Genomic DNA, 25,254 nt, shown 5'->3' on the forward strand with positions numbered 1-25,254 from the left:
GCACACGACCACTGAGTCCTGGCATTGATGCAGCGTTCCTGTAAACGTGACTGCTCAGGCCAGCAATTGGCTGCACCAGTCACATGAACAGAAAGGGCGCACCACCATCAACCTGGTGGAGGTGGAAGCTGAAGCACTGGATCAGTGGGACCTTCAAAAAGTGAGTGCCTCTTTTTTACATTGTTTTGTACCCCCCATATGCTTGCAAGACATGGCGGTGCGTACGGTGACAATTGGTCTGATTATTCCTTCGATAATGTATATTTACACCACCCTATAAAAACATGACCTGGCACTGCTACATCAACAGAAAGGAGGGGGGAGGGGGTGATGGAAAAATAAAAAAAAAAATTAAAATAAATAAACTTCATAAAGTCAAAATGGCTTGCGGCAGTAAGGAGTTAAACGAGGCAGAGATCCAGAAACAGAACATGGAGGAACATACCTTTGAGTAGAAATATCGGCAAACAGCCTCCTGAGCCCAGGGCTGGAAATAAAACTCTGCCCTGCGTTCCTCTTCTGGATTGCCCACGACATCAGTCATAGTCTGAAACAGAGATCTTGATGAGAACGAGAAGCTCAGCATGACGACGGAGCACGTGACCCTCTCACCACTAACCTTTAGGTCTCGGCACTGAGACTGCAGCCAATCATTGATGAATCCTTGAGGATCACGGGCAAAACTCAACATGAACTCCCTCTGAATCTTCAGTTGATTGATCGTTTCAATAGTTTCATGGATCTAGATAAACGACACATTATGTTAACAGGTTTGCCGAGAAGAAAATGTATGCAATATATAAAGCTCCTGGCTGAATGGAGAATAAAACTGGCAGCAGATGCAACACACGTATACAGAGATGCCTACAGCGACAATTAGGTCACCGATGTAACGAATGAGCCTAAATATGTCCTTCAAGAGTCCCCTGCATGACAATGATAGCCCTAAAGACCATGGGGAAGATTTATCATGACGGGAATCTTTAAAGTCTCACTTGCAGGAGTCTGCGTTGAGGTCATTTCCGACACAAATTTCTCAAACGTCGCGTTATGTTTGATAAATATGGTGCATCTTTAAAGGGGTTCTCCCATGACTAATGTAAAAAAATAAAAATCAGACATCATATAGCACATGACAAAGCCAGAACCAGCCCTGTACCTCACATGGATCCAGAGATCTCCCCATTCATTGCTGCAATTGATCTGCTAGATTTATTTCAAGCTGTCAGCTTATGGGGCGTGTCCTTTCTGTTGCAGCTGAAAGATGGAACTGAGCATGCATGTCAACCTCAGTGAGCTGGACAGAGAATTTCGAAAAAGGGTAAACAGCAGGTGGCGCTATACAGTTCAGTGATTAAAAAAAGTGTAGTATAGCCACCGAGTTATTGACATGCAATTACAAAAGTACTCAGATCCAGGTACGGGCTTTAACAATGTAGAATATTTTTGGTGGGACAACCCCTTTAAATCTAACTCTTCTGTCTTGAGATGTTACTCCACTTTATACCACCCCTTTACTGGCATAAGATTGCAACAATTTTTGCTGCATAAAATTTGCAGTTGATCCACTGGGGGATAGCACAAAATGTCTGCACAGACAAGCCCAAAGAGCAGGGCTCCAGATGATGACCAAAATGTTAGCCAATGCGACCTAGAATTTACAAATGGCGACAAGACTTTTTAGTCTTGTCGCCATTTGCGACTAGACCTGCCGCCGCAGCTCTGCCGTTGAATACATGTTACACGATGTTCTTCTAAGCAGCGCAGAGGAGGAGTCTCTCCCTCCCCCCTGTGCCGCTGCCAATAAGAAGAGACGCGGGAGAAGGAGGGGAGGGGCTGTGGCCACTGCGCCACCAATGAAGATAACTGACCTGTTAATACAAATACAGGAGGCCGGTGCTGGAATCAAATAGCCGGCACCCGACCTCTATGTCAGGGAGCGGCACCTGAGGGGTAAACTGCTCCCTGTCATAGAGGTCGGCTATTTGATCCCAGCACCCGCCTCCTGTATTTGTATTAACAGGTCAGTTATCTTCATTGGTGGCGCAGTGCACCCCAGTATAATAAGCATTGGTGGTACAGTGTGCCCCCCCCCCCCCTCCAACGCCCCAGTATAATAAGCATTGGTGGCGCAGTGGGCAGTGTCAATGAGGGTTAAAAAAAAAAAAAAAAAAAAAAATTGTAAAAAATAAATAAATTAACTCACCTCCTCCAATTGATCGCGTAGCTGCTGGTCTCCTGTTCTTTCTTCAGGACATGTGGTGACATCACTGAGCTCATCACATGGTCCATTACCATGGTGATGAATCATGTAATGTACCGTGTGATCAGCACAGTGATGTCACCACAGGTCCTTTGACAGGTCCTGAAGAAAGTACAGGAGACCGGCTGCTACACAATCAATTGGAGGAGGAGAGTTAATGTTTTTCAACCCTCATTGACACTGCCCACTGCGCCACCAATGTTTATTATACTGGGGTGTATATAATGTTTATTATATTGACCTTCTACTGGGCATTCTGTATTAAAGAATGCTATTATTTCCCCTTATAACATGTTATAAGGGAAAATAAAACAGGGAATAGACTTTCATCCTAGCAACCATGCATGAAAATCGCACCGAATCCGCACTTTCTTGCAGATGCTTGAGATTTTCACGCAGCCCCATTAACTTCTATGGGGCCTGCGTTGTGTGAAAAACGCACAACATAGAGCATGCTGTGATTTTCATGCAACGCACAAGTGATGCGTGAAAAATCACCACTCATGTGCACAGCCCCATAGAAGTGAATGGGTCTGGATTCAGTGTGGGTGCAATGCATTCACCTCACGCATTGCACCCGCGCAGAAATCTCGCCCATGTGAAAGGGGCCTAAGGGTGAATAGGACAAGGGTTCCAGCCCCTAATGCGGCTAATCGTAAGTAAAATAACACAAACACTAAGGCCACTTTCACACTTGCGGCAGTGTGATCCGGCAAGCAGTTCCGTCGTCTGAACTGCCTGCCGGATCCACCGAAGGACGGATCCTGCATTCCGGTATTTTGAATGCCGGATCTGGCACTAATACATTCCTATGGGGAAAAATGCCAGATCTGGCATTCAGGCAAGTCTTCAGTTTTTTCCGCCGGAGATAAAACCGTAGCATGCTGCGGTTTTATCTTTTGCCTGATCAGTCAAAATGACTGAACTGAAGACATCCTGATGCGTCCTGAACGGATTACTCTCCATTCAGAATGCATGGGGATATGCCTGATCAGTTATTTTCCGGTATAGAGCCCCTAGAACTGAACTCTATGCCGGAAATGAAAAACGCTAGTGTGAAGGTACCCCAAAATATTAAGTTTAAATCCCCCCTTTCCCAATTTTACATATAAAATATATAAACATTAAATAAACATATTACATAGTGCTGCGTATGAAAAAGTCCAAACTATTAAATCATTTAAAAATATCTCCTATGCGGCGAGCATTCGCCATTTTTTTTGTCAACTTGTCACCCCAAAAAATAGGATAGGACTGTTCCATTATGTGCCGAACATTTTTTTTTTTTGCGAGTATTGCAATACTTTTTTATGGTGACGAAAGCGAATCAAATTTTGGTATCGAAACAACCCTATGCCGATCTGATACCAACATTTTTATTTGGTTTCGATTTGGCGACTAAAAATTTAATTTGGCTCCTAAATTTTTTTAAATTTTTTTTTTAGTCTGGAGTCCTAAAAACCTATTCTGCAATTGTTCTGAAAACCAGAATTCTAGAGTTCCCCCAACCCGAGAGCGTTTGCTATAGGGAAAGGCACAAATCTTACATCTGTATCTCAGCAATCCGAGTAGTCCTGCGCGGGTGCATCACACTGCGCAGTAATGGACCACCTCAGGCTTCTTCTCTGAAACTACTGATGCAATGCAAAACTTAAATGGATGAGTGTTCAGACCATTACCCTGCTAGGTGACCTCGGCTTGCTGCTGCCGCAGACGTCACATACCTGCTAGCTGATCACAACTGCAGCTCTGTTTAATCTATAAGAAAACAGAGGATCAGCAGGTAAAACCCAACCCGTCAGATGTTATTCCTACTGAAGACAGTGAGAGCACCCCCCTCTGGCCATTCCCACTGAAACCAGCAGTATCTATCAAGTAGGTCCTAATGTCGATTGACAGTTGTTTTTCATAAATGTCCTAACAAGGAACTTCTACCAATGTCCCCAAAATATTAACAGACACCTGGTATAAAAACCAAAGACCAGATCCGGTTTTCCAGAACACTTAGGGCCGAGTCCGGCATTAGTGCATTTCAATGTAAATGAATGCCGAATCCAGCATTCCGGCAAGTGTTCCGGAATTTTGGACTGAGAAAATACTGCAGCATGGTGCAGTATTTTCTCCGTCCAAAAACCGTACAGTGACTGAACTGATGACATCCTGAACGGATTGCTCTCCATTCACAATGCATTAGGATAAAACTGATCAGTTATTTTCCGGTATTGAGCCCCTAGGACAGAACTCAATACCGGAAGAGAAAAAACGCTAGTGTGAAAGTCCCCTAAAATGGTGAAGTATTTAGTAAAGCTGTCACGTCAAAGGTGACAGGTTCCCATTAAGAGGATTTTCTGGGAGTTTTATACTGAGGACCTATCCTCTGGATAAATCACTGATATCTGATCGGTGGGGATCTGACACCCGGGTCCCCCGCCGATGAGCGGTGTAAGAAGGCACTGGTGCTTGCAATTGCTCCGCAGCCTTCTCTCAGCTCACCAAGCACAGCTATGCTCGGTATCATGCTCAGCCCCATTCACTTCAATTAGGCTGTGCTGCACCTAGGCCACGTGACCGATGAACGCAACGTCACTGGCCTAAGGAAAGCTGCGAGCGTCAGTGCCTTCTCAAACCGCTGATCGGCAGGGGTCCCGGGTGTCAGACCCTCCCCAATCAGATACTGATAAGCTATCCAGAGGACAGGTGATCAGCAGTAAAACCCCTGGGAATTACCTTTTCATAATGGGAGTCTGGTCATGTGACCTCAAGTCTGTCTGACTACTCGCTCTAATGTGCAAGTCTCTCGGATGTGACTTCCTGTGAGCTACAGGATGACATCACCAACCAAATGCCTCCCGGCGGCTCTCAGGACCCTCTATAAATCCCTGTATTCTGTTGAAGATATAGGGGGAGATTTATTATCTCCCTTGCACCTGGGAGTGGCATTAAAAAGTCGCCAGCCGTGCGGTTGTTTTTTTCCTCAAAAATTCACAAGTGCCTCTTTTTACAGCACCCCCGGCACTTTTCCAAAAGAGGGGGCAACAAGGGCAGGAAAGGGGCATTGCCATTAGTTGGGAAAAATGTATCTTCAATGTGTTTTCTGGTGCAAATAAAGACAGAAATCTATGGCAGCTGTGAGCTATAGATTGTCGGCTTCTCTCGACACGGGAAGAAAGGAAGGGCGCGAGCTCGCCTGACAGGCGGAGGACGGAGGTGAAGCCGCGCGAGATTATGGCGCACTGCAAAAAAAAAAAAAAAAAGCAGAGGAGAGGAGTAAATAATTAACAGCAGGGCGGCGATAAGAGGCGCGGCTGGGCTCCAACGGCCGGAGTGACAGCCCCTTGGGCACCTTATGAAGGTAATTAGCATATAAACAAAAGAGATTTTTATCAAAAATGAAAGGACAGGTGGGGGTAAAACTAGTATATTTTTATTTAGATAAAGGAGACTGATATGATGATATGAAAAGCTCTATAGCTAAAATCTGGATGACAGAATCCCAGCATTTAGATAGTATTAGAAAAATTGCAGCCCCATGGGCCATAGACACAATGGTCAGGAGGGGACACCATTGACTTCTATGGGAAAGTCCTCTAGGCCTGTTCTTTGCCCTGTGCTGAGGTCACTGGACAAGGAAAGAATAGATAAGATTTGACCATCAAATGTTGTGAATGGTGGATCCTTTGCTATCCAATACACAGAGGTGATGTCAGGACAGATCCCCGTCTTGCTCCGCACAACATCGCAGACAGAAGAACACTGCTGGCGGAGTTAGTCTGTCCGCGATAGGGACGCACCCAAACTGAGCTGAATGCATTGTTTCATTCAGTTTTGTCCCAATTGACAGTGAATGGGGACAAAACAGAATCCATTGTTTCTAACTAGAACAGTCAGGCCTAACTATAGCATAGGTGGCTGGTGCATGACCTGAAGCCAATGAATTAGTGCTTTTCAATGATGCAATACAAGGGTTGGCTATGCCCTCTCCGGTGTGAATTGGTATTGAGATGCTGCTGCATGCTGGGACAGTGGACGGGAAAACCAACCAACACCCAGCAAGTATCAAGCACGAGTTCTATTCCTACGTGCTGTGGTAATGTGAACAGAAGAATATATGGTAAAGTCCTGGAAGTGGTGTATATCTCACCCAGGCTCTTCAACTGGGTGAGGTAAGCAAGATCCAGGCTGGTGCTGGCTTCAGCAAACATAGTTGCTGAAGCTATTTTCTTTAGTAATTCATGGGCTGGATTTTATTGGACTGGGGAAGGTAGGTTTGGTAGTGGGACCTCCCCAATCCAGGGCATTTTCCCCTAGCCTGAGGGATCTCCAGCTGTAGTAATCTGGGATTGTTAAAGGGAACCTGTCACCGGGATTTTGGGTATAGAGCTGAGGACATGGGTTGCTAGATGGCCACTAGCACATCCGCAATACCCAGTCCCCATAGCTCTGGGTGCTTTTATTGTGTAAAAAATAAAATAAAAACTGATTTGATACATATGCAAATTAACATAAAAGAGTCATGTCTTACTTGTGTGACCAGAGAAGTCATATTTTCAAGCTCTGACTCATCTCAGGTTTATTTGCATATGTATCAAATCGGTTTTATACACAATAAAAGCACACAGAGCTATGGGAACTGGGCATTGCGGATGTCCTCAGCATTATACCCAAAATCCCAGTGACAGGTTCCCTTTAAGGGGAAATAAAACACGTCCCAGGCTGTCAGTCTGGAGACAAGTCCAGGAGGCTGGCTGCCGTCCTGACTAAGAAAAGCCTGATGCTCAGTGTGACCTGTGTTTAATAGGAGAGGCAGATTCTGACCTGTATTAGTTGGTGCTCAGACGAGCAAGATTTTGTTTTGCAGTTTTTGCCGGAAATGTAAAGGCTGTTTATTTTGCCGTTTCCACCACAATAAAGTGGAACCTTATTTGAACTTTATCTCATAGTCTGCACAAGAATCTTGTCCCTGCTTGAGAGAGCAATGACAGTACATATACAGGTGAAACTTGAAAAATTAGAATATTGTGCAAAAGTCCATTTATGTCAGTAATGCAGCTTAAAATTAGAATTTTGTGAAAAGGTTCAATATTCTAGGCTCAAAGTGTCACACTCTAGTCAGCTAATTAGTCCATACCCCCTGAGCAAAGGGGACCTCAAAATTGTGACTTTGGGGTTTCATAAGCTGTAAGCTATAATCATCCAAATTATAATAAAGGCTTGAAATATCTCGCTTTGCCTGTAATGAGTCTCTCATATGTTAGTTTAACCTTTTAAGTATTACTGAAATAAATGAACTTTGCACAATATTCAAATTTTTCGAGTTTCACCTGTAGACTTGCTGGGTATCAGACCGTTGCCTTGATAACTGCCCCAATCGGCATCTCCCCGCACCCGGTGTCACTTTGGGCGAGAGAGAAGGGCTAGACAACCCCCTTTATAAAATGGGTTGCCCAGCTCAGTCGAGGAAAGGACAGGCCAGGCCAAACACCTGCAAAATAAAGGACACAGTTCACCTCTTCAATACCCCCCTGGATCCAGCGGTCCCCACCAAGCTGTCAGCATTTGCTGCAGCCAATCGGTGGCCTCAGTGGCATCTGCCATGTGTCAACAGGGAATTGAGTTTTGTTTGTTTAACTCATTTTAGAGCATTTGCCTCAATCCCCTTTAACCGGTTAATCATCTTTAAAATTGTGTCACAGTAAATTGACAGGCCTCCTCCTTTAGAAGCTCCCCTGCCCAACCAAACTTATAGGATAGCACAAACCTGATCAGTCTGCTCAGACATTGGTGGCACACCGCTAGGATATGCCACAATGTCAGATAGCCCAGAGATGGGACCAGCACCTATTTTCAGAAGTCCCCTAGAAATAAATGAAAAGCACCCCGAGCAAAAGCAGCCACTGCTCCATTCACTTCTATTGGACTACTGGAAATAGCTGAGCTGGCGCCCGGCTATTTTTGGATATTCCATAGAAATGAATGGAGGGCGGCCGCACATGCGTGGTGCACTCTTGTTCACTTGAACAGACACAACCCGTGTAAGCAACAAAACAGTCCCTGAAAGAGAATCTGTCGTTCAACTGACCCCTTTAATACAGAGGATCTATAAGATGTCCACAGTACGATGCTTCTGCAGAGGTTTCTGTTTGGGGGGCTGTTTAGAGGCATACGGTGCATTCTACTTATGCTGACAATCAGTCAAAATGTGGCTGGGACATCTTTCAGCACGAAGGCTGTGGCCATGGGTATGGGGCGCCCCTTACCCATCAGGCCGGGAGATGCCAAAATGAGCATCTAGTTTCGGCAACAGCACCTGCCGAACAAAATTAAGCTGTACCTTGTTATCTAGAGCTGCAATTTCTTGCTGGCTGGAAGTAGAGAGAAGAAAGGAATTCATCTGTGTTTTCAAAGTATCATCCACTTCAACATCGATATCATAGCAAGCGGTCTTCTTCTGATCATTTGGATCCACACTAGGAACACAGCACAATGCATGTTACAAGTCCGGGGGTCTAGAATCAGGTCGTAAGAAAATAAAAATGTACCTAATTTACCTAATGACATGATTGATTATGATTGGCTCCGGTGGCATAAGGAGGGCATGGAGCCTCTGCGGAAGCTCGGAAAACTTCATCCTCTGAGACTCAAAGATCTGTGGTGGCAAAGAGATGCAATGGTGAGAAGATGAGAAAAGGAAAAAGTGACAGCGCGGTTTAACGCAGAATGCAGCGCCCACCTGCTGGAGGTACTTGTCACAGAGGATAAACTCCCGTTCATGAGGGTCCTGAAGCTTATGAGTTTTGATATACTGCCATAGGGCTTGGATGATAACTGGACGAGTCTGGGTGTGGATACCAAGAAGACGGGCCAAGCGGGGGTCGAGCTTAAACTGAGGCGGCTGGAAAAGGACATAGAAATTGTAGAGAAGCTGCAGACAGCGTGAAAAGTGTTGCTACAAATGCATAGATGATGATTTCTCCAAACATACCTGATAATCTAGCATCAGTAACACAGTGCAGCGCACATTGACATCTCCTGGGCGCTTCACCTGAAACCCATCCGTCTCTTGTGTGGTCGGCGTTCTGTGCCACTGCAAGAAATGACCAGTACAGTTACTAAAAGTCTAATATACACCCATATTATAAAGGATGGATAATGCTGAAAATTCTATTTTCCATTCACTTTTAATCATAAACGTCAAATGTCCACGTCTCCTGCCATACTCCGTTGGAAGTACAAAGCACATGAAATCTGTGGTGTGGAGAATTCGCATTGGACCGGCTGTAATGTCCTGTATAGGAGGTTCATTCAGTATCATTTATGCCAGTTATGCCGGGTGTGAATGACGACTGAAATCTACTCCAGGTCTTAGCTGGAGAAGGCCTGCTGGAAGATGCTCCTAATTTATGACAAGGCCTACTCTTCATAATCCACCCAGTTCGTACTCCAATAAGGCTACTGTCACACTAGCGTTTTAGTTTTCCGCTATTGCGATCCGTCATAGGGGCTCAATACCGGAAAAAAACGCTTCCGTTTTGTCCCCATTCATTGTCAATAGGGACAAAACTGAACAGAACGGAGTGCACCAAAACGCATTCTGTTCCGTTTAGTTGCGCTCCAATACCGGAGAGAAAACTGAAACATGTTGTAGTTTGCTTTCCGTCCTGAGATGCGAAGCAAGACCGATCAGTCATGACCCACAATACAAGTCAATGGGTACGGATTTGTTTGCTCTGACACAATTAGCCACATCAGATACAGATCCGTCCTCCATTGACTTTCAATGGAGTTCATGACGGATCCGTTTTGGCAATGTTAAAGATAATACAACCGGATCCGTTCATAATGGATGCAGATGGTTGTATTATCAGTAAACGGAAGCGTTTTTGCTGAACCCTGCTTTATCCAGTAAAAACGCTAGTGTGAAAGTAGCCTAAGGATCGCTTGGTGCGCATGTCTACGGGAGGCAGCCCATAGAATACAACAGAAAAAGACCAGCCCTCGCTTTTGAGATTAAACTTAAATTTACTCCATTTCTTTACATCAAGACATGTAAGGCCTGCACCTAGTCATAAATTGAGAGTATGCTCAGGCGGTGCGTAAAACACTGATGTTTGATAAATGACCACCAATCTTTTATTTAGGTATTTTAACCTTTTGGGTGGACATACCTTTTCAATTCCTGGCAGCTGCTCCTTAGCACCAGACATCAAACTAGCCTTAGGCAAGGTTCACAACTGCATTAAAAGGCTACATGCACACGAACGTATTTTGTTTCCGTGTCAGTTCCTTTTTTTAGCGGATAGGATGCGGACCCATTCATTTCAATGGGTTAGCAAAAAATACGGACAGTATATCCATTCCCCGCAAAAAAATACAGAACATGTCCGCAAAACGGATAACAATAGGACAAGGGTAGGCACTGTTACAATGGATCCGCAAGAAAAGAAAAAACGGGTGACATACGGACGTTATGTGTTTTTTTTGCGGATCCGCAATTTGCAGACAGCAAAACACATAGGGTCGTGTGCATGTAGCCAAAGGATATGGACACCTTTGTAAAAATAAATAAAAAATTAAACATTTTTACACCAATTTAATTTGTGGAGAAAATAATTTCTCCAATTGGTTCTATTTATGTATCTTTTTTCGATTTTGCTCTACAGCCTGCGGTGCTTCCTATGCACAGCAGGCTGCTCTCAGCGAGTTTGCAGAGAGTCCGTCATCTGACAGATTTTCTGTAACTCCTGTGCACACGGGAGCGCGCACTGTCTCCCTCCTCCCCTCAAAATTGTTAAGGGGAGTATTTTTACTCTTCAGGAAAAAATGTAGTGCGACCTCTTCTTCAAACTGCAGACATAACCCCTTCCATGCCATGGTCCTTAGGGACCGCTGTATGGAAGGTGCTAACCGTTGGGCCGCTGCTCTGCTGTGGCAGCAGCCCGATGCCGCCGCCGCCCCCCCTTCCCCCGCAGTGTTGGACAGCAGTCCTCACCTCCATACAAGCCGTCACCCCCCACCCCTTCAGGATGGCCGGCGGTGCAACAAGCCCCCCACCCCCAAGTCAAGGCTTGCAGAGCGACAGCTGACACTCTGCTTGAAACGGCAGACATCAGTGCTGGCACAGATGTTGGCAGTTTAACCACTTCCATAAAGCGGTCCTTAGGGACCGCTGCATGGAAGGGATAAACATCGGGCCGCTGCTCTGCTGTGGTAGCTGCCCTATGCTTGAAGTGTAAACCATTGGGCTGCTGCTCTCCTGTGGCAGCGTCCCTTTGGTTACCATGGCAACCAGATGACTTCACATCATGGAATAGCCGAGCCTGATCAGGCTTACTGTGAATGAGAGTACACTGCAGTAGACTATACAGTGTACTGCAGTGTATTGTAGAGGCATCAGACCCACTGGATCTTCAAGAACCAAGTGAGTCAGAGTAAAAAAATAAATAAAAATAAAGATAAATGAAAAAAAAGCTAAAAAAATAACACACGTGCTAACCCGACTGGTTTACGCCTATTTTTTTTAATTTTAATAATGTGCCAAAAAAGCCACCACATTAAATCACAAAAAGTGTAAAACCAAGCGATCAAAAATGTATATGTGCCCCAAAATGGTACTAATCAAACAGACATCTCTTCTCCAGCAAAAAATGAGACCCTACCTAAGACCATAGCAAAAAAAAAAATTAAAAGGATTTCAGAAAATGAAAACACAAAAACATAAATAAAAAGAAATTGTGAATTCAAAATAAAATTTCAAAAATAGACATTAGGTATCACCGCATCGTTACGACCTGCTCTATAAAAATATCACATGATCTAATCTGTCAGGTGAACATTGGAAAAAAACTAAAAATAATAACTGTGCCAGAACAGCAATTTTTTGGGTTACATAAAAAAAAAAAAAAGTATATAGAAATATTTACACATACACAACTACCTCTAGCAAAAGATTTCTATACTGCAGGAATAACCCTAATAATGGCAGCACATCAGGCCAAATAGCAATATGGAGGTGCAGGCCAATGGATCCAGTAACAAATACAGGACAATATAAGAAAAAAATGGCAGCACTCTCTGTGGTCGCAACTAGGGATGAGCGAACTTGTGTTTCAAGTTTGGTGTACAAGGTTCAGGTTATGTAAGAATTCCTTTATGGATTCTGCTACCACGGACCATAACTAAGGGTCCATTCACACGTCATAACGGGTCTGCATCCGTTCCGCAATTTTGCAGAAGGGGTGCGGACCCATTCATTTTCAATTGGGCCACAAAAGATGCGGACCACCATGTGCTGTCCGCACTTCTGGTCCGCGCCATGGTTATGACTGTAGATTGCTGCACTAAGGTTATCAGCAGAAATATCCATCGTGTCTACAAATAATGGACTTTCTACAGAATGGAAAGTGAGATAGGAATAGATCTGCTGATTACAGGCTGCAGCATACAAGTGGCTGCTAGCTATGCAACAGGATATGGGGGCGGGGCAGCAGAGCTGTGCTATGTAACAGTATATATATGGGGGGGCAGCAGAGCTGTGCTATGTAACAGGATATGGGGGCGGGCAGCAGAGCTGTGCTATGTAATAGTATATATATGGGGGGGGGGGCAGCAGAGCTGTGCCATGTAATAGTATATATATGGGGGGGGGGGCAGCAGAGCTGTGCCATGTAATAGTATATATATATGGGGGGGGCAGCAGAGCTGTGCTATGTAATAGTATATATATGGGGGGGGGCAGCAGAGCTGTGCTATGTAATAGTATATATATGGGGGGGGGCAGCAGAGCTGTGCTATGTAATAGTATATATATGGGGGGGGGGGGCAGCAGAGCTGTGCTATGTAATAGTATATATATGGGGGGGGGGCAGCAGAGCTGTGCTATGTAATAGTATATATATGGGGGGGGGCAGCAGAGCTGTGCCATGTAATAGTATATATATGGGGGGGGGGCAGCAGAGCTGTGCTATGTAATAGTATATATATGGGGGGGGGGCAGCAGAGCTGTGCTATGTAATAGTATATATATGGGGGGGGGGGCAGCAGAGCTGTGCTATGTAATAGTATATATATGGGGGGGGGGGCAGCAGAGCTGTGCCATGTAATAGTATATATATGGGGGGGGGGCAGCAGAGCTGTGCCATGTAATAGTATATATATGGGGGGGGGCAGCAGAGCTGTGCTATGTAATAGTATATATATGGGGGGGGGGCAGCAGAGCTGTGCTATGTAATAGTATATATATGGGGGGGGGGCAGCAGAGCTGTGCTATGTAATAGTATATATATGGGGGGGGGCAGCAGAGCTGTGCTATGTAATAGTATATATATGGGGGGGGGGCAGCAGAGCTGTGCTATGTAATAGTATATATATGGGGGGGGGGCAGCAGAGCTGTGCTATGTAATAGTATATATATGGGGGGGGGCAGCAGAGCTGTGCTATGTAATAGTATATATATGGGGGGGGGCAGCAGAGCTGTGCCATGTAATAGTATATATATGGGGGGGGCAGCAGAGCTGTGCTATGTAATAGTATATATATGGGGGGGGGGGCAGCAGAGCTGTGCTATGTAATAGTATATATATGGGGGGGGCAGCAGAGCTGTGCTATGTAATAGTATATATATGGGGGGGGGCAGCAGAGCTGTGCTATGTAATAGTATATATATGGGGGGGCAGCAGAGCTGTGCTATGTAATAGTATATATATATGGGGGGGGCAGCAGAGCTGTGCTATGTAATAGTATATATATGGGGGGGGCAGCAGAGCTGTGCCATGTAATAGTATATATATGGGGGGGCAGCAGAGCTGTGCTATGTAATAGTATATATATGGGGGGGGGGCAGCAGAGCTGTGCTATGTAATAGTATATATATGGGGGGGGCAGCAGAGCTGTGCTATGTAATAGTATATATATGGGGGGGGGCAGCAGAGCTGTGCTATGTAATAGTATATATATGGGGGGGGCAGCAGAGCTGTGCTATGTAATAGTATATATATGGGGCGGGGCGGGGCAGCAGAGCTGTGCTATGTAATAGTATATATATGGGGGGGGGCAGCAGAGCTGTGCTATGTAATAGTATATATATGGGGGGGCAGCAGAGCTGTGCTATGTAATAGTATATATATGGGGGGGGGCAGCAGAGCTGTGCTATGTAATAGTATATATATGGGGGGGGGGGGCAGCAGAGCTGTGCCATGTAATAGTATATATATGGGGGGGGGGGCAGCAGAGCTGTGCTATGTAATAGTATATATATGGGGCGGGGCGGGGCAGCAGAGCTGTGCCATGTAATAGTATATATATGGGGGGGGGGCAGCAGAGCTGTGCTATGTAATAGTATATATATGGGGGGGGGCAGCAGAGCTGTGCTATGTAATAGTATATATATGGGGGGGGGCAGCAGAGCTGTGCTATGTAATAGTATATATATGGGGGGGGGGCAGCAGAGCTGTGCCATGTAATAGTATATATATGGGGTGGGCAGCAGAGCTGTGCTATGTAATAGTATATATATGGGGGGGGGCAGCAGAGCTGTGCTATGTAATAGTATATATATGGGGGGGGGCAGCAGAGCTGTGCTATGTAATAGTATATATATGGGGGGGGCAGCAGAGCTGTGCTATGTAATAGTATATATATGGGGGGGCAGCAGAGCTGTGCTATGTAATAGTATATATATGTGGGGGCAGCAGAGCTGTGCTATGTAATAGTATATATATGGGGGGGCAGCAGAGCTGTGCTATGTAATAGTATATATATATGGGGGGGGGCAGCAGAGCTGTGCTATGTAATAGTATATATATGGGGCGGGGCGGGGCAGCAGAGCTGTGCTATGTAATAGTATATATATGGGGGGGGCAGCAGAGCTGTGCTATGTAATAGTATATATATGGGGGGGCAGCAGAGCTGTGCTATGTAATAGTATATATATGGGGGGGGGCAGCAGAGCTGTGCTATGTAATAGTATATATATGGGGCGGGGCAGCAGAGCTGTGCTATGTAATAGTATATATATGGGGCGGGGCAGCAGAGCTGTGCTATGTAATAGTATATATATGGGGCGGGGCAGCAGAGCTGTGCTATGTAATAGTATATATATGGGGCGGGGCAGCAGAGCTGTGCTATGTAAGAGGATATGGGGGCGGGGCAGCAGAGCTGCATAACAGGATATGGGGGCGGGGCAGCTGTGCTGTGTAACAGGATATGTGGGCGGGGCAGCAGAGCTGCATAACAGGATATGGGGGCGGGGCAGCTGTGCTGTATAACAGGATATGGGGGCGGGGCAGCTGTGCTGTGTAACAGGATATGTGGGCGGGGCAGCAGAGCTGCATAACAGGATATGGGGGCGGGGCAGCTGTGCTGTATAACAGGATATGGGGGCGGGGCAGCTGTGCTGTGTAACAGGATATGGGGGCGGGGCTGTGGAGCTTGTGCATGTGAAATCAACAGGAACGCCCACAGAGCTGAGGAATGAGAAACAGTGAGTGAATCTGATATTAGAGCATTTCTGAGAGCATGTGAAGCAAAGCTGATACCAGTAAACAAACAAGAGCAATTGTATTATGTGCTGCATTACGGTAAGATATATGGTTGGTTACCTGGCCTGTGATGGGCACTAAAAATGACAACAAGTTGGATCAGTCATTTTAACAAAGTCTGTCAAGTTTCTATCATTTGACTAGAGGAAAAAGGGCTGCATGCTGCGCTACATTTTCTGCCATTTAGGACAGAATCTGCAGCTGAGCCTCCTGACAGATGTGAACCTAGCGTTACAATGGCATGAGCTAATATGGCTGTCTCACTTGCGCAAGTGGCGTTTATCATGAAGAGAAAGTTAATACAAGCCACTTCCTAATTTATTGTGATTGCCCATATTGCCGGCTGGATTAAATTTTCCCATTGCATTATACACTTCTCGTATTCACATGTTACGACCACACTGCAAATCAAGCAGCAGTGGTCGTGCTTGCACACTATGGGAAAAGACGTCAGCCTCTCTGGTGACATGCCTTTCCTATAGTGTGTAAGCACAGCCAATGCGGCTGGATTGCAGGGTGGTCGTAACCTGTGGATACGAGCAGTGTATAATGTGATGAATCCAACCAGCAAAGGAAGCAATATGAATAATCATAGTACATTAAGTAAGTGCCTTGTATTAACTCTCTCTAAATGATAAATGCCATTTGCTGAAGTGAGACAGCCCCTTTAAGAGGAACCCTATCCATAATACCCATTAGGGCATGGACGTCAGAGGGCAAAATGCACTCAAAAAATTCCCCTTCTACAAGTTATGATATACAATTCGGCTGCAGCACCCGGCTGGCAGGAGCTTCTGCTGGCAAAATGGCTTGTTTACCAGGGTTTCTAGTAGCCAGCCGGTACCTTTGATAGTAGTACAGTTTGATGCCCGATAGCAGGCACAGAGCGGCACTTGTCTGAATGGTAAATGATGTGTGGCAGAGTCTCAGCACGACTGGAGTTGTACTTTATTTCCATGTAGACTATTCCAACAATGAACGTCCTAATATACCTGCGAAACCGGAGTGCAAGTGTCTGTGGATGCACAGCAATGACTCGCTGCAGTAGCTGACATTACATTTCATCTGTATCTAAGAATACTGGCAGCAGTGACTGCAGGGGTAACATACACTCTACAGAAGCACAGCAGGCGGACATACCTCCACTAGATGATTATCTGGTCCATACAGGTCCTTGTCTAGTTCAATCACCAAAGACTTGAAAAAGGATGAAAATTTCCTCTTCTGTTTGGTGGCATCGTATTTGGACAAAGCAGCCTGCAACACAAAATGTCAAAAAATGTCAACATACTCGCCTAAAATAGTGCACACCGTCATATGATCTAATGCTGAATGCAGCTCTGAGGGGCTTCTACATACACAGCTCGCCCCGAGAGCCGCAGACAGGGCTGTGTAACCCAGCACCAGGTCCCCAATTCTACTGTACGCTGGGCATGCACATAAGATAACTGTTCGGCTGACGGCAATCTCTTCTGATCCCATGGATCTAAGAAAGCTGCTACTTATGTCACAAACACAAAAGGATCAGGCAGTTGAAGTTCAACGTGCCTGATCTTATGTCCCTCAACATCAGCCATTAGGGTAGGGTCAGGAGGCCCCAAACAGCCCCTGAAATACATAGTTTCTGCCAACAGAGATCTATAGTGTATGACCAGCTTTAGTCTGGCCATACACTTGAGGTACCTTAATTGGCCAAAAGGTATTCCTCCTGGTGCTCTAATAAAGATAGCCCAATCCCCTTTTCTTTGAAAACACCCTGAAGGCGAGATGGGGGTTTACTGATTCTCACTGAAGAGCCATAGCAGTGTTTGAAGGCTCGTTTTTTAGGCAATACTCTGTGGCAAAAAGTAAGCAAATTCATTGATACCAGCCAACCTCTCTGTAGAGTTTCATCAGTAAAGAGCAGGGTACTGGATGAGATGAAGCTAGGGGATGGATGTACTGTGTCTACCTGAAGAGAACATCAGTGTATGGAGACTTCTTTTAGAGGCCAGTCATATGCCATAGGTGACCAACTCAACAAGACACACTTACATCCTCAAGGAGACGGCCTTCTACACGCAGCTCCCACGATGCCACAGTCCCCTCTCCATCCTCAGCATCAGATTTAGCGGGGTTAAAGGTGTTAGAAATAAAGATCCGAAGTTTTCGTTTTTGCTATAAAAGAGGAAAAGACGACATATTAAAAGGATAACCCAACACTGCAACCCAAATCCGTTCATACAGCCACGAAACTGAACAATACCTTGATCGGCCTTTTCAAGGCTTCCTGAATATCAAGACGTTTCCTCATAATTGTCTGATCCAATTTCCTCTCAAAGGCCAATAAATCCATGTAAGCCTGAGATTCAGGTACCAACTCCCGAATCTAAGAAAGGGATAAGGGGGAAAGTCAGTAATAACCGTGCGCGGATCCAAGTGTATTAGCTAATCATCGCTCCGCCAATACTCACTCTCTGAGGTAGAATCTTGTCAGCCATCTTCTTCTTCTTAGCACTGGAAAATTTAAAGAGTAATGACATAAGTCTAGATGATGACTTCCCCTCAAGCACTCTGCAGCAACGTTTCGGCTAAGCATAGCCTTTGTCAAGCATATTAATCAGTTAAAACCACAGCCTATAAATAGCACATAGTAAATCCGCCCACACCGCTAAGCAACCAATAAGATTAAAGATTTATATATAATACACCTGTATAGGTAATCAACATACTCAAACACATGAACCAGCTGTCACAGAACATACCCACTTGAGGCCATCACCCAGAGAATTTCTCCATCCATCTAGCGTCCCATGGCCGGTAATGCGCATGTCCGCTTACGTCATCACATGCGCGACTGCTAGGCAGCGCACGTGTGACGTACCCAGATGAATCCAAACACAAAGTCCACGCTGGGCAGCATACATCATCAGGCGGCGGCCGACAAACGTCACAAGACCACTCCCACCTGGCATTCCAGAGTGGAGTATGCATGAGGGTTAAAGTGGGACTGTGCATAGGAGGCGATCGCACCACGTCAACGAACACGCCACCACTAGGCAGCATGCCTATGTCGCACCTAGATAAATCCAAACGCATAGTCCAAACTGAGCCGCATATATCATCAGGCGGCGGTCGGCAAGCGTCACGAGACCACTCCCACCTGGCGCTCCAGATTGGAATATGCATGAGGATCAAAAATGGGGGCGTGTACAAAGGGCAATCGCACCACTATAACATATAACAGCGTGCAAACAACGCTCCTTGGAGAGCACAGTAATAGAGCATATCAAAGCGCATCATCTGCACCACTGACGCCAAGATAGAATAAAGGGATATATAGGGCATGTATGCACAAAAGGGGTATAAAAAGACATACTGGAAAGGTAAGAGCCACTGGGTGTCAATCACAACCAGCGTTCTCACTAAGTGTACAATCACATTAGTGAGTGATATACCATATGCAGGCATGTGTGGAAAAAGCCATAGTAATCATTATGGTGCTATAAAACGGTGTGATAAGTACACATAATTAAAAGAAAAAAGCAAAAAATGCCACTACAGAGGAGGGACATGAAATCGAGTGTATGGAAAGGAAGTATAATGTTTAACTAATACCTGCCACATTAAACTCAAGGTTTAATCCAAATGGCTGTAAAGATTTGAGTGTGTAAATCCATTTAACATCGGGGTGATATTGGAGGAGGCACTTCAAAATTCTATCATAGATGATGGTTTGTACCAATATCTTATGGTGCCCCACCCTGTCACCCCGATGTTATACATACTCCCCAAGATCCACAAGCGATTGGTCGATCCACCGGGCCGACCGATTGTTTCTGGTAGGGGCTCGGTCTTCAACCCATTGTCTGTCTTTCTGGACAAGCTATTGCAGGTCCGGGCGACCTCCGCTCCATCCTATGTCAAGGATACTGGGCATTTTCTTTCTAAATTACAGGATTTACAACTGCCCACCCAATTTCTGTTGGTCAGTTTCGATGTAGTGTCCTTATACACATCAATTGACCACACATATGGGTTAGGTGTCGTCGATGTGGCCCTGACCGACATGGGGCTCTCCCCGGGTGTGTGCCGATTTGTCCTCCGCCTCCTGGAGGTGGTCCTGAAGAGGAGTTACTTCCTCTTCGGGGACACCTTCTACCAACAGCAGCGGGGTGTGGCCATGGGGTCCAACGTGGCCCCCACCTACGCTAACATCTTTATGGCCGAGGTGGAGGACAAACTCGTGTATCGCTCCCCTTTTTTTGGGAGAGTCCTGTGTTGGTGGCGCTACATCGACGACATCTTCATGATCTGGACAGGCACGAGGAATGAACTTGATGATTTTCATCTTCATTTGAATGCGGGTGTCCCTGATCTGCAGTTCACTATAACTGTTTCTCCTAGTGAATTGCAGTTTCTTGATGTGCGAGTCTATGTGATGGAGGGTCTTTTGTTTACGGACCTCTATCGGAAGCCTACTGACCGCAATACCTTACTAATGCATGATAGCTATCATCCACACAGAATGCTCGACTCCCTCCCTTGGAGTCAACTTTTAAGGGTAAAGCGAATTGTTTCGGACCAGGACACATGTGCGCAGAGGATTGACACAATGTGCACGCGTTTCTTGGAACGAGGTTACCCGAAACCCCTACTTACTCGAGCTAAGCGGAGGGTGATGCTGGTTGACAGGTGCACCGCACTACGAAAGTCAGAAAGGGCGGCCTCTGAGACTAGGGTTCCGTTTGTGTCCATCTACGGCCGGGACAGTGGCAACATTGCCAGCATCCTTAGAAAGGAATGGCATATACTCCAACGAGGATTGCCAGATATAGAAGTGTTTAAATCCCCGCCGTTGATGGCATACAGACGGAACCCTAGTCTCCGCGACACACTGGTTAAATCCGATGTGGGCGGTCAGTCACCGACACAAAAACTACTCGCACCACGCAAAAACGGGACTTATCCATGTTTATCTTGCTGTAACTGTAGCAACGTTCTCAAAGGTGAATTTTTCTCCCACCCGTATAGTGGAAAGAAATATAAAATCAAGGGCTATTACACCTGCAGGTCACGGGATGTAATTTATGTCATCCAGTGCCCCTGCAGCCTTATTTATGTTGGGGAGACCACTATGGAGATTAGAGAGCGTATTAACAAACATAAGAGTACTATACGCAAGATGAACATGGATAAGCCCGTTGCGAAACATTTCGTGGATGCGGGGCACTCTGTCAACCAGCTCCGCTTCAGGGTCATTGACAGTGTGGGGCCACTACGGAGAGGGGGCGATAGAGACACGATATTAAGGAAGAAGGAACTTAAATGGATTTACACACTCAAATCTTTACAGCCATTTGGATTAAACCTTGAGTTTAATGTGGCAGGTATTAGTTAAACATTATACTTACTTTCCATACACTCGATTTCATGTCCCTCCTCTGTAGTGGCATTTTTTGCTTTTTTCTTTTAATTATGTGTACTTATCACACCGTTTTATAGCACCATAATGATTACTATGGCTTTTTCCACACATGCCTGCATATGGTATATCACTCACTAATGTGATTGTACACTTAGTGAGAACGCTGGTTGTGATTGACACCCAGTGGCTCTTACCTTTCCAGTATGTCTTTTTATACCCCTTTTGTGCATACATGCCCTATATATCCCTTTATTCTATCTTGGCGTCAGTGGTGCAGATGATGCGCTTTGATATGCTCTATTACTGTGCTCTCCAAGGAGCGTTGTTTGCACGCTGTTATATGTTATAGTGGTGCGATTGCCCTTTGTACACGCCCCCATTTTTGATCCTCATGCATATTCCAATCTGGAGCGCCAGGTGGGAGTGGTCTCGTGACGCTTGCCGACCGCCGCCTGATGATATATGCGGCTCAGTTTGGACTATGCGTTTGGATTTATCTAGGTGCGACATAGGCATGCTGCCTAGTGGTGGCGTGTTCGTTGACGTGGTGCGATCGCCTCCTATGCACAGTCCCACTTTAACCCTCATGCATACTCCACTCTGGAATGCCAGGTGGGAGTGGTCTTGTGACGTTTGTCGGCCGCCGCCTGATGATGTATGCTGCCCAGCGTGGACTTTGTGTTTGGATTCATCTGGGTACGTCACACGTGCGCTGCCTAGCAGTCGCGCATGTGATGACGTAAGCGGACATGCGCATTACCGGCCATGGGACGCTAGGTGGATGGAGAAATTCTCTGGGTGATGGCCTCAAGTGGGTATGTTCTGTGACAGCTGGTTCATGTGTTTGAGTATGTTGATTACCTATACAGGTGTATTATATATAAATCTTTAATCTTATTGGTTGCTTAGCGGTGTGGGCGGATTTACTATGTGCTATTTATAGGCTGTGGTTTTAACTGATTAATATGCTTGACAAAGGCTATGCTTAGCCGAAACGTTGCTGCAAACTGCTCTGTATGACCTGTTATGAGGAGTGTTCCTAAATAAAGAAGCTTTTTGGTGAGACGCTGCTGTCGCCTTCCATTTCTACTACATGCCATTGGACCGCTTTGGATCTGCGATCTCCTGCTCAGCTGTTGCGCTATCACCATTTTGTGCTCTCCAGACGCCGCACGTGTTGCTGCTCCTGAACACATTTATTTTACCTTCCCCTCAAGCACGTCACAGGTACAGCCATCAGAAACCATCCTAATCATGAAGAAAGCTCAAGAGGGACTCAGTTTGATCCCTGTTCCCCGTATGCGTTTTGCACCTTAGAGACCTAGCAATTTTCATTTTTGATGTTCGCATTGTATAACTATTCATTAACTATAATATAGCTTTAGTCTATAGCTTTTTTTTTTTGGGACGATATAGCAGTATGAGGCTTGTTTTGTGCAGGACATGTAGTCTTTAATGCCACCATTTTGAGGTACACAGTCATTAATTAAAAAAGACCATTTGTTTTCCAGTTGGTCTCCGGATTCCAGTGCACTTTTTTTTCCTTCAATTGGTCCCTCTGTTCCTCCGCTACAGCCCCTGTTCCTTTTTTGGCGCCCGATATATAAATCCGTAGTAAAGGTACAGGGAGGAGGAGACCTCAGCTCTCCTCGGTAGGCGCTATCCTCTCCCTCACTGTGACACTGCAGAAGATAGGCTGTTTTTGCAAGATTTACCGAATGTTACAAGTTCAGCCAGTGTAAACAAGTTACTCCGGGGCGTCTTTACCTCCGGTCATAGTGGCGATGGCTCCAGGTGGACTTCCTTACAGGGTCAGATCTTGCAAGAAGAGCAAGTCTTCTGCATCGCTGAGAAGTGGTCCACATCAATTAAGGAGGAAGGCAATGCCGACTGAGGAGAGCCAAGGTCTGCCTTCTCCCTGAATAAAAGGCATTGGGTTCCAAATAAAAAATAATGACAGGTCCTCTAAATTTTATTAACTCTTTCTTGGGAGGACTGGGGGGAACAAAAACAAAAAAAAAACAGCAATACGGCCACTGACTGTTTTGTGACATTAATTTAGTCACTTTCACAGGGATAATATATATATATATAAAAATTGTCACTATTTTTGACAATAAAGCCAGTTAAAAAACAAACTATGGAGCTGTGTGAGGGCTTCATTTTTACAAGATTACTTGTAGTTTATTTGTTATAACTTTGGGTAACAGTTCACACAGCGTTCACTGTGTGAGATAAATTATGTCATATACTTGTGGGAGTTACAGATGTGGAAAAGGTTTGTGCCTTTTTAACTTGGAGTTTTTTTGTTTTGTTTTTTTAAGAAAACATTTTTTTTAAAACCATTAGTCCCACAAGAGGACTTTGCAATCCTCCAATAATACACTGTACTATTTATGTAGTACAGTGTATTATGCTATTAGAAGGACACTGTCAGGCAAACTATTAGGGCATATACATGGGACAGACCTGGGGCCTCATCATTGGACCTTAGGCTGCCATGTGCATACGGCGATCTCATTCGCGGTGGTGTTGTTGCCTGACAAAAAGGAGCCCCCTCCCTCAGAAACCACTAAGATGCTGCAGTTACTATTGACCAAAGTATCTAAAGGATTAAATGGCCGGCACCTGTACTTCTGCAATCCAGCAGCCTGGCTGTCTTCAGAGAGCGGACCACAAAAAGGCATCTCAGTGGTCATTAAGAGGTTAAAGGTTCAGAACAGAACAGTTTGCAGAACAGAAAACTAATCCTGTGAAGGTCAAAGAAGTAGTAGAGGGGATCGGCTCTACTAATGTAGAACGGACAAGGAGAAGGTAGATGTGAGAAAGAAAAAAAATCTGCATTAGATGAGGGTAAATGAATGCACACTGAGGAGCCCATGTAAGGGCGAATTCACATACGCCAGATTAGTTGCAAAAAATTCTGCGTCTATCGTGTTTATCCGAACAGGGCTTGCAGAAATCTACCTTCTTACTGCAGTGAGAAACCCACTCACTATAAAGGAACTGATTTCCAGTCGAGGAAACTTCTGCAAAAAATAAACTGCCATATGTGAATTCACCCTTATAAGCAGACTGGGCATCATCACCTACTGTATTTTCCCTGTGTTGATGTCAGGGTGTCATGCACCGACTTACTGGGTGCCATCACAAGTCTTTTCGGCCACCTTTAGGTGCGTACCTCTTGTTGATGGCACCAGTGTGGACAGAAGTGGGAGTCCAAACCTGAATTTCTCCCACTTGTAAAGAAAATGAACACAATTATAATAGTGAACCACAGATTCCTTGCTACAGTAGTGACGGCTCACTAAGGTGGTAGAGACCCACATGACATGATAACACGCTGGGCTACGTCAGGTGCCTCCTGCCTCAGAGGAGCATTACCTGTGATTCCTATTCTGAGCCGCTTGTTGTTGCTGCACTTGCTGAATCTGTTGAGGTCCGGGCCGTTTGCGGGATTGGTCCATGCCTGACTGAGCCATCCCTGGACGGGCAGCTGGACTCCCTCCATAACCTGGAGGACCCATGGCTGGTCCCTGAGGGGTCATCCGACTGCCTGGAAGCATCCCAGGCCGCTGTTTGAAATGAGAAGAGGTGTGTTAGCATGGACCGGATACAAATCTGTGACAGACAACTCTTCTACTTTACTGGCTGGAGAGATGGAAGGAACTAGGACTGCAGAATCAGACTACATGGGACTTATGGAGACACATGGACCTGAGCAGGAGCTGCAGACTGCAAATATTCTGGACTAGAAATTTCCAATCACATGGCTTTGCTTTTAGATTGGGAAAAAGAAAACAGTTGTGAAGGCCAAAATAGTTTAAAGGGGTTATGCAACACTAAACTTTTTTTCTTTTCTTTGAGTGGCCCGACTCGTGGTTGGGTTCATACTTACCTGGTCCCCGCTGCACTGCTCTATGGCCACCTTCGCAAGTCTTGGGAATCAACATCCTGTTGATGGGATGACACATGACTGCTGCAGACAATTACTGATGGCAACAGTGACAGGATGTGACCCAGTGACATACCACACGGGTGACAGGTCA

General features: G+C 45.5%; 1 protein-coding gene across 1 annotated transcript in view; it reads right to left on the reverse strand.

Moving 5' to 3' along the window:
- SMARCD1 (SWI/SNF related, matrix associated, actin dependent regulator of chromatin, subfamily d, member 1) overlaps positions 1–25,254 on the reverse strand; it is a 32,549-nt gene that overhangs the window by 1,569 nt on the left and 5,726 nt on the right. Inside the window, exons 2-12 of the mRNA XM_044286765.1 lie at positions 24,590–24,780; positions 18,252–18,294; positions 18,044–18,166; positions 17,833–17,955; positions 16,939–17,055; positions 9,246–9,347; positions 8,994–9,155; positions 8,812–8,909; positions 8,595–8,730; positions 620–742; positions 446–547 (exon numbers count right to left, since the gene is read on the reverse strand). Of these exons, the coding sequence (XP_044142700.1) occupies positions 446–547; positions 620–742; positions 8,595–8,730; positions 8,812–8,909; positions 8,994–9,155; positions 9,246–9,347; positions 16,939–17,055; positions 17,833–17,955; positions 18,044–18,166; positions 18,252–18,294; positions 24,590–24,780 (1,320 nt within the window). The remainder of the gene's footprint in view (positions 1–445; positions 548–619; positions 743–8,594; positions 8,731–8,811; positions 8,910–8,993; positions 9,156–9,245; positions 9,348–16,938; positions 17,056–17,832; positions 17,956–18,043; positions 18,167–18,251; positions 18,295–24,589; positions 24,781–25,254) is intronic.

This window comes from Bufo gargarizans, chromosome 3, assembly GCF_014858855.1.
Source record: "Bufo gargarizans isolate SCDJY-AF-19 chromosome 3, ASM1485885v1, whole genome shotgun sequence".
NCBI lineage: Eukaryota > Metazoa > Chordata > Amphibia > Anura > Bufonidae > Bufo > Bufo gargarizans.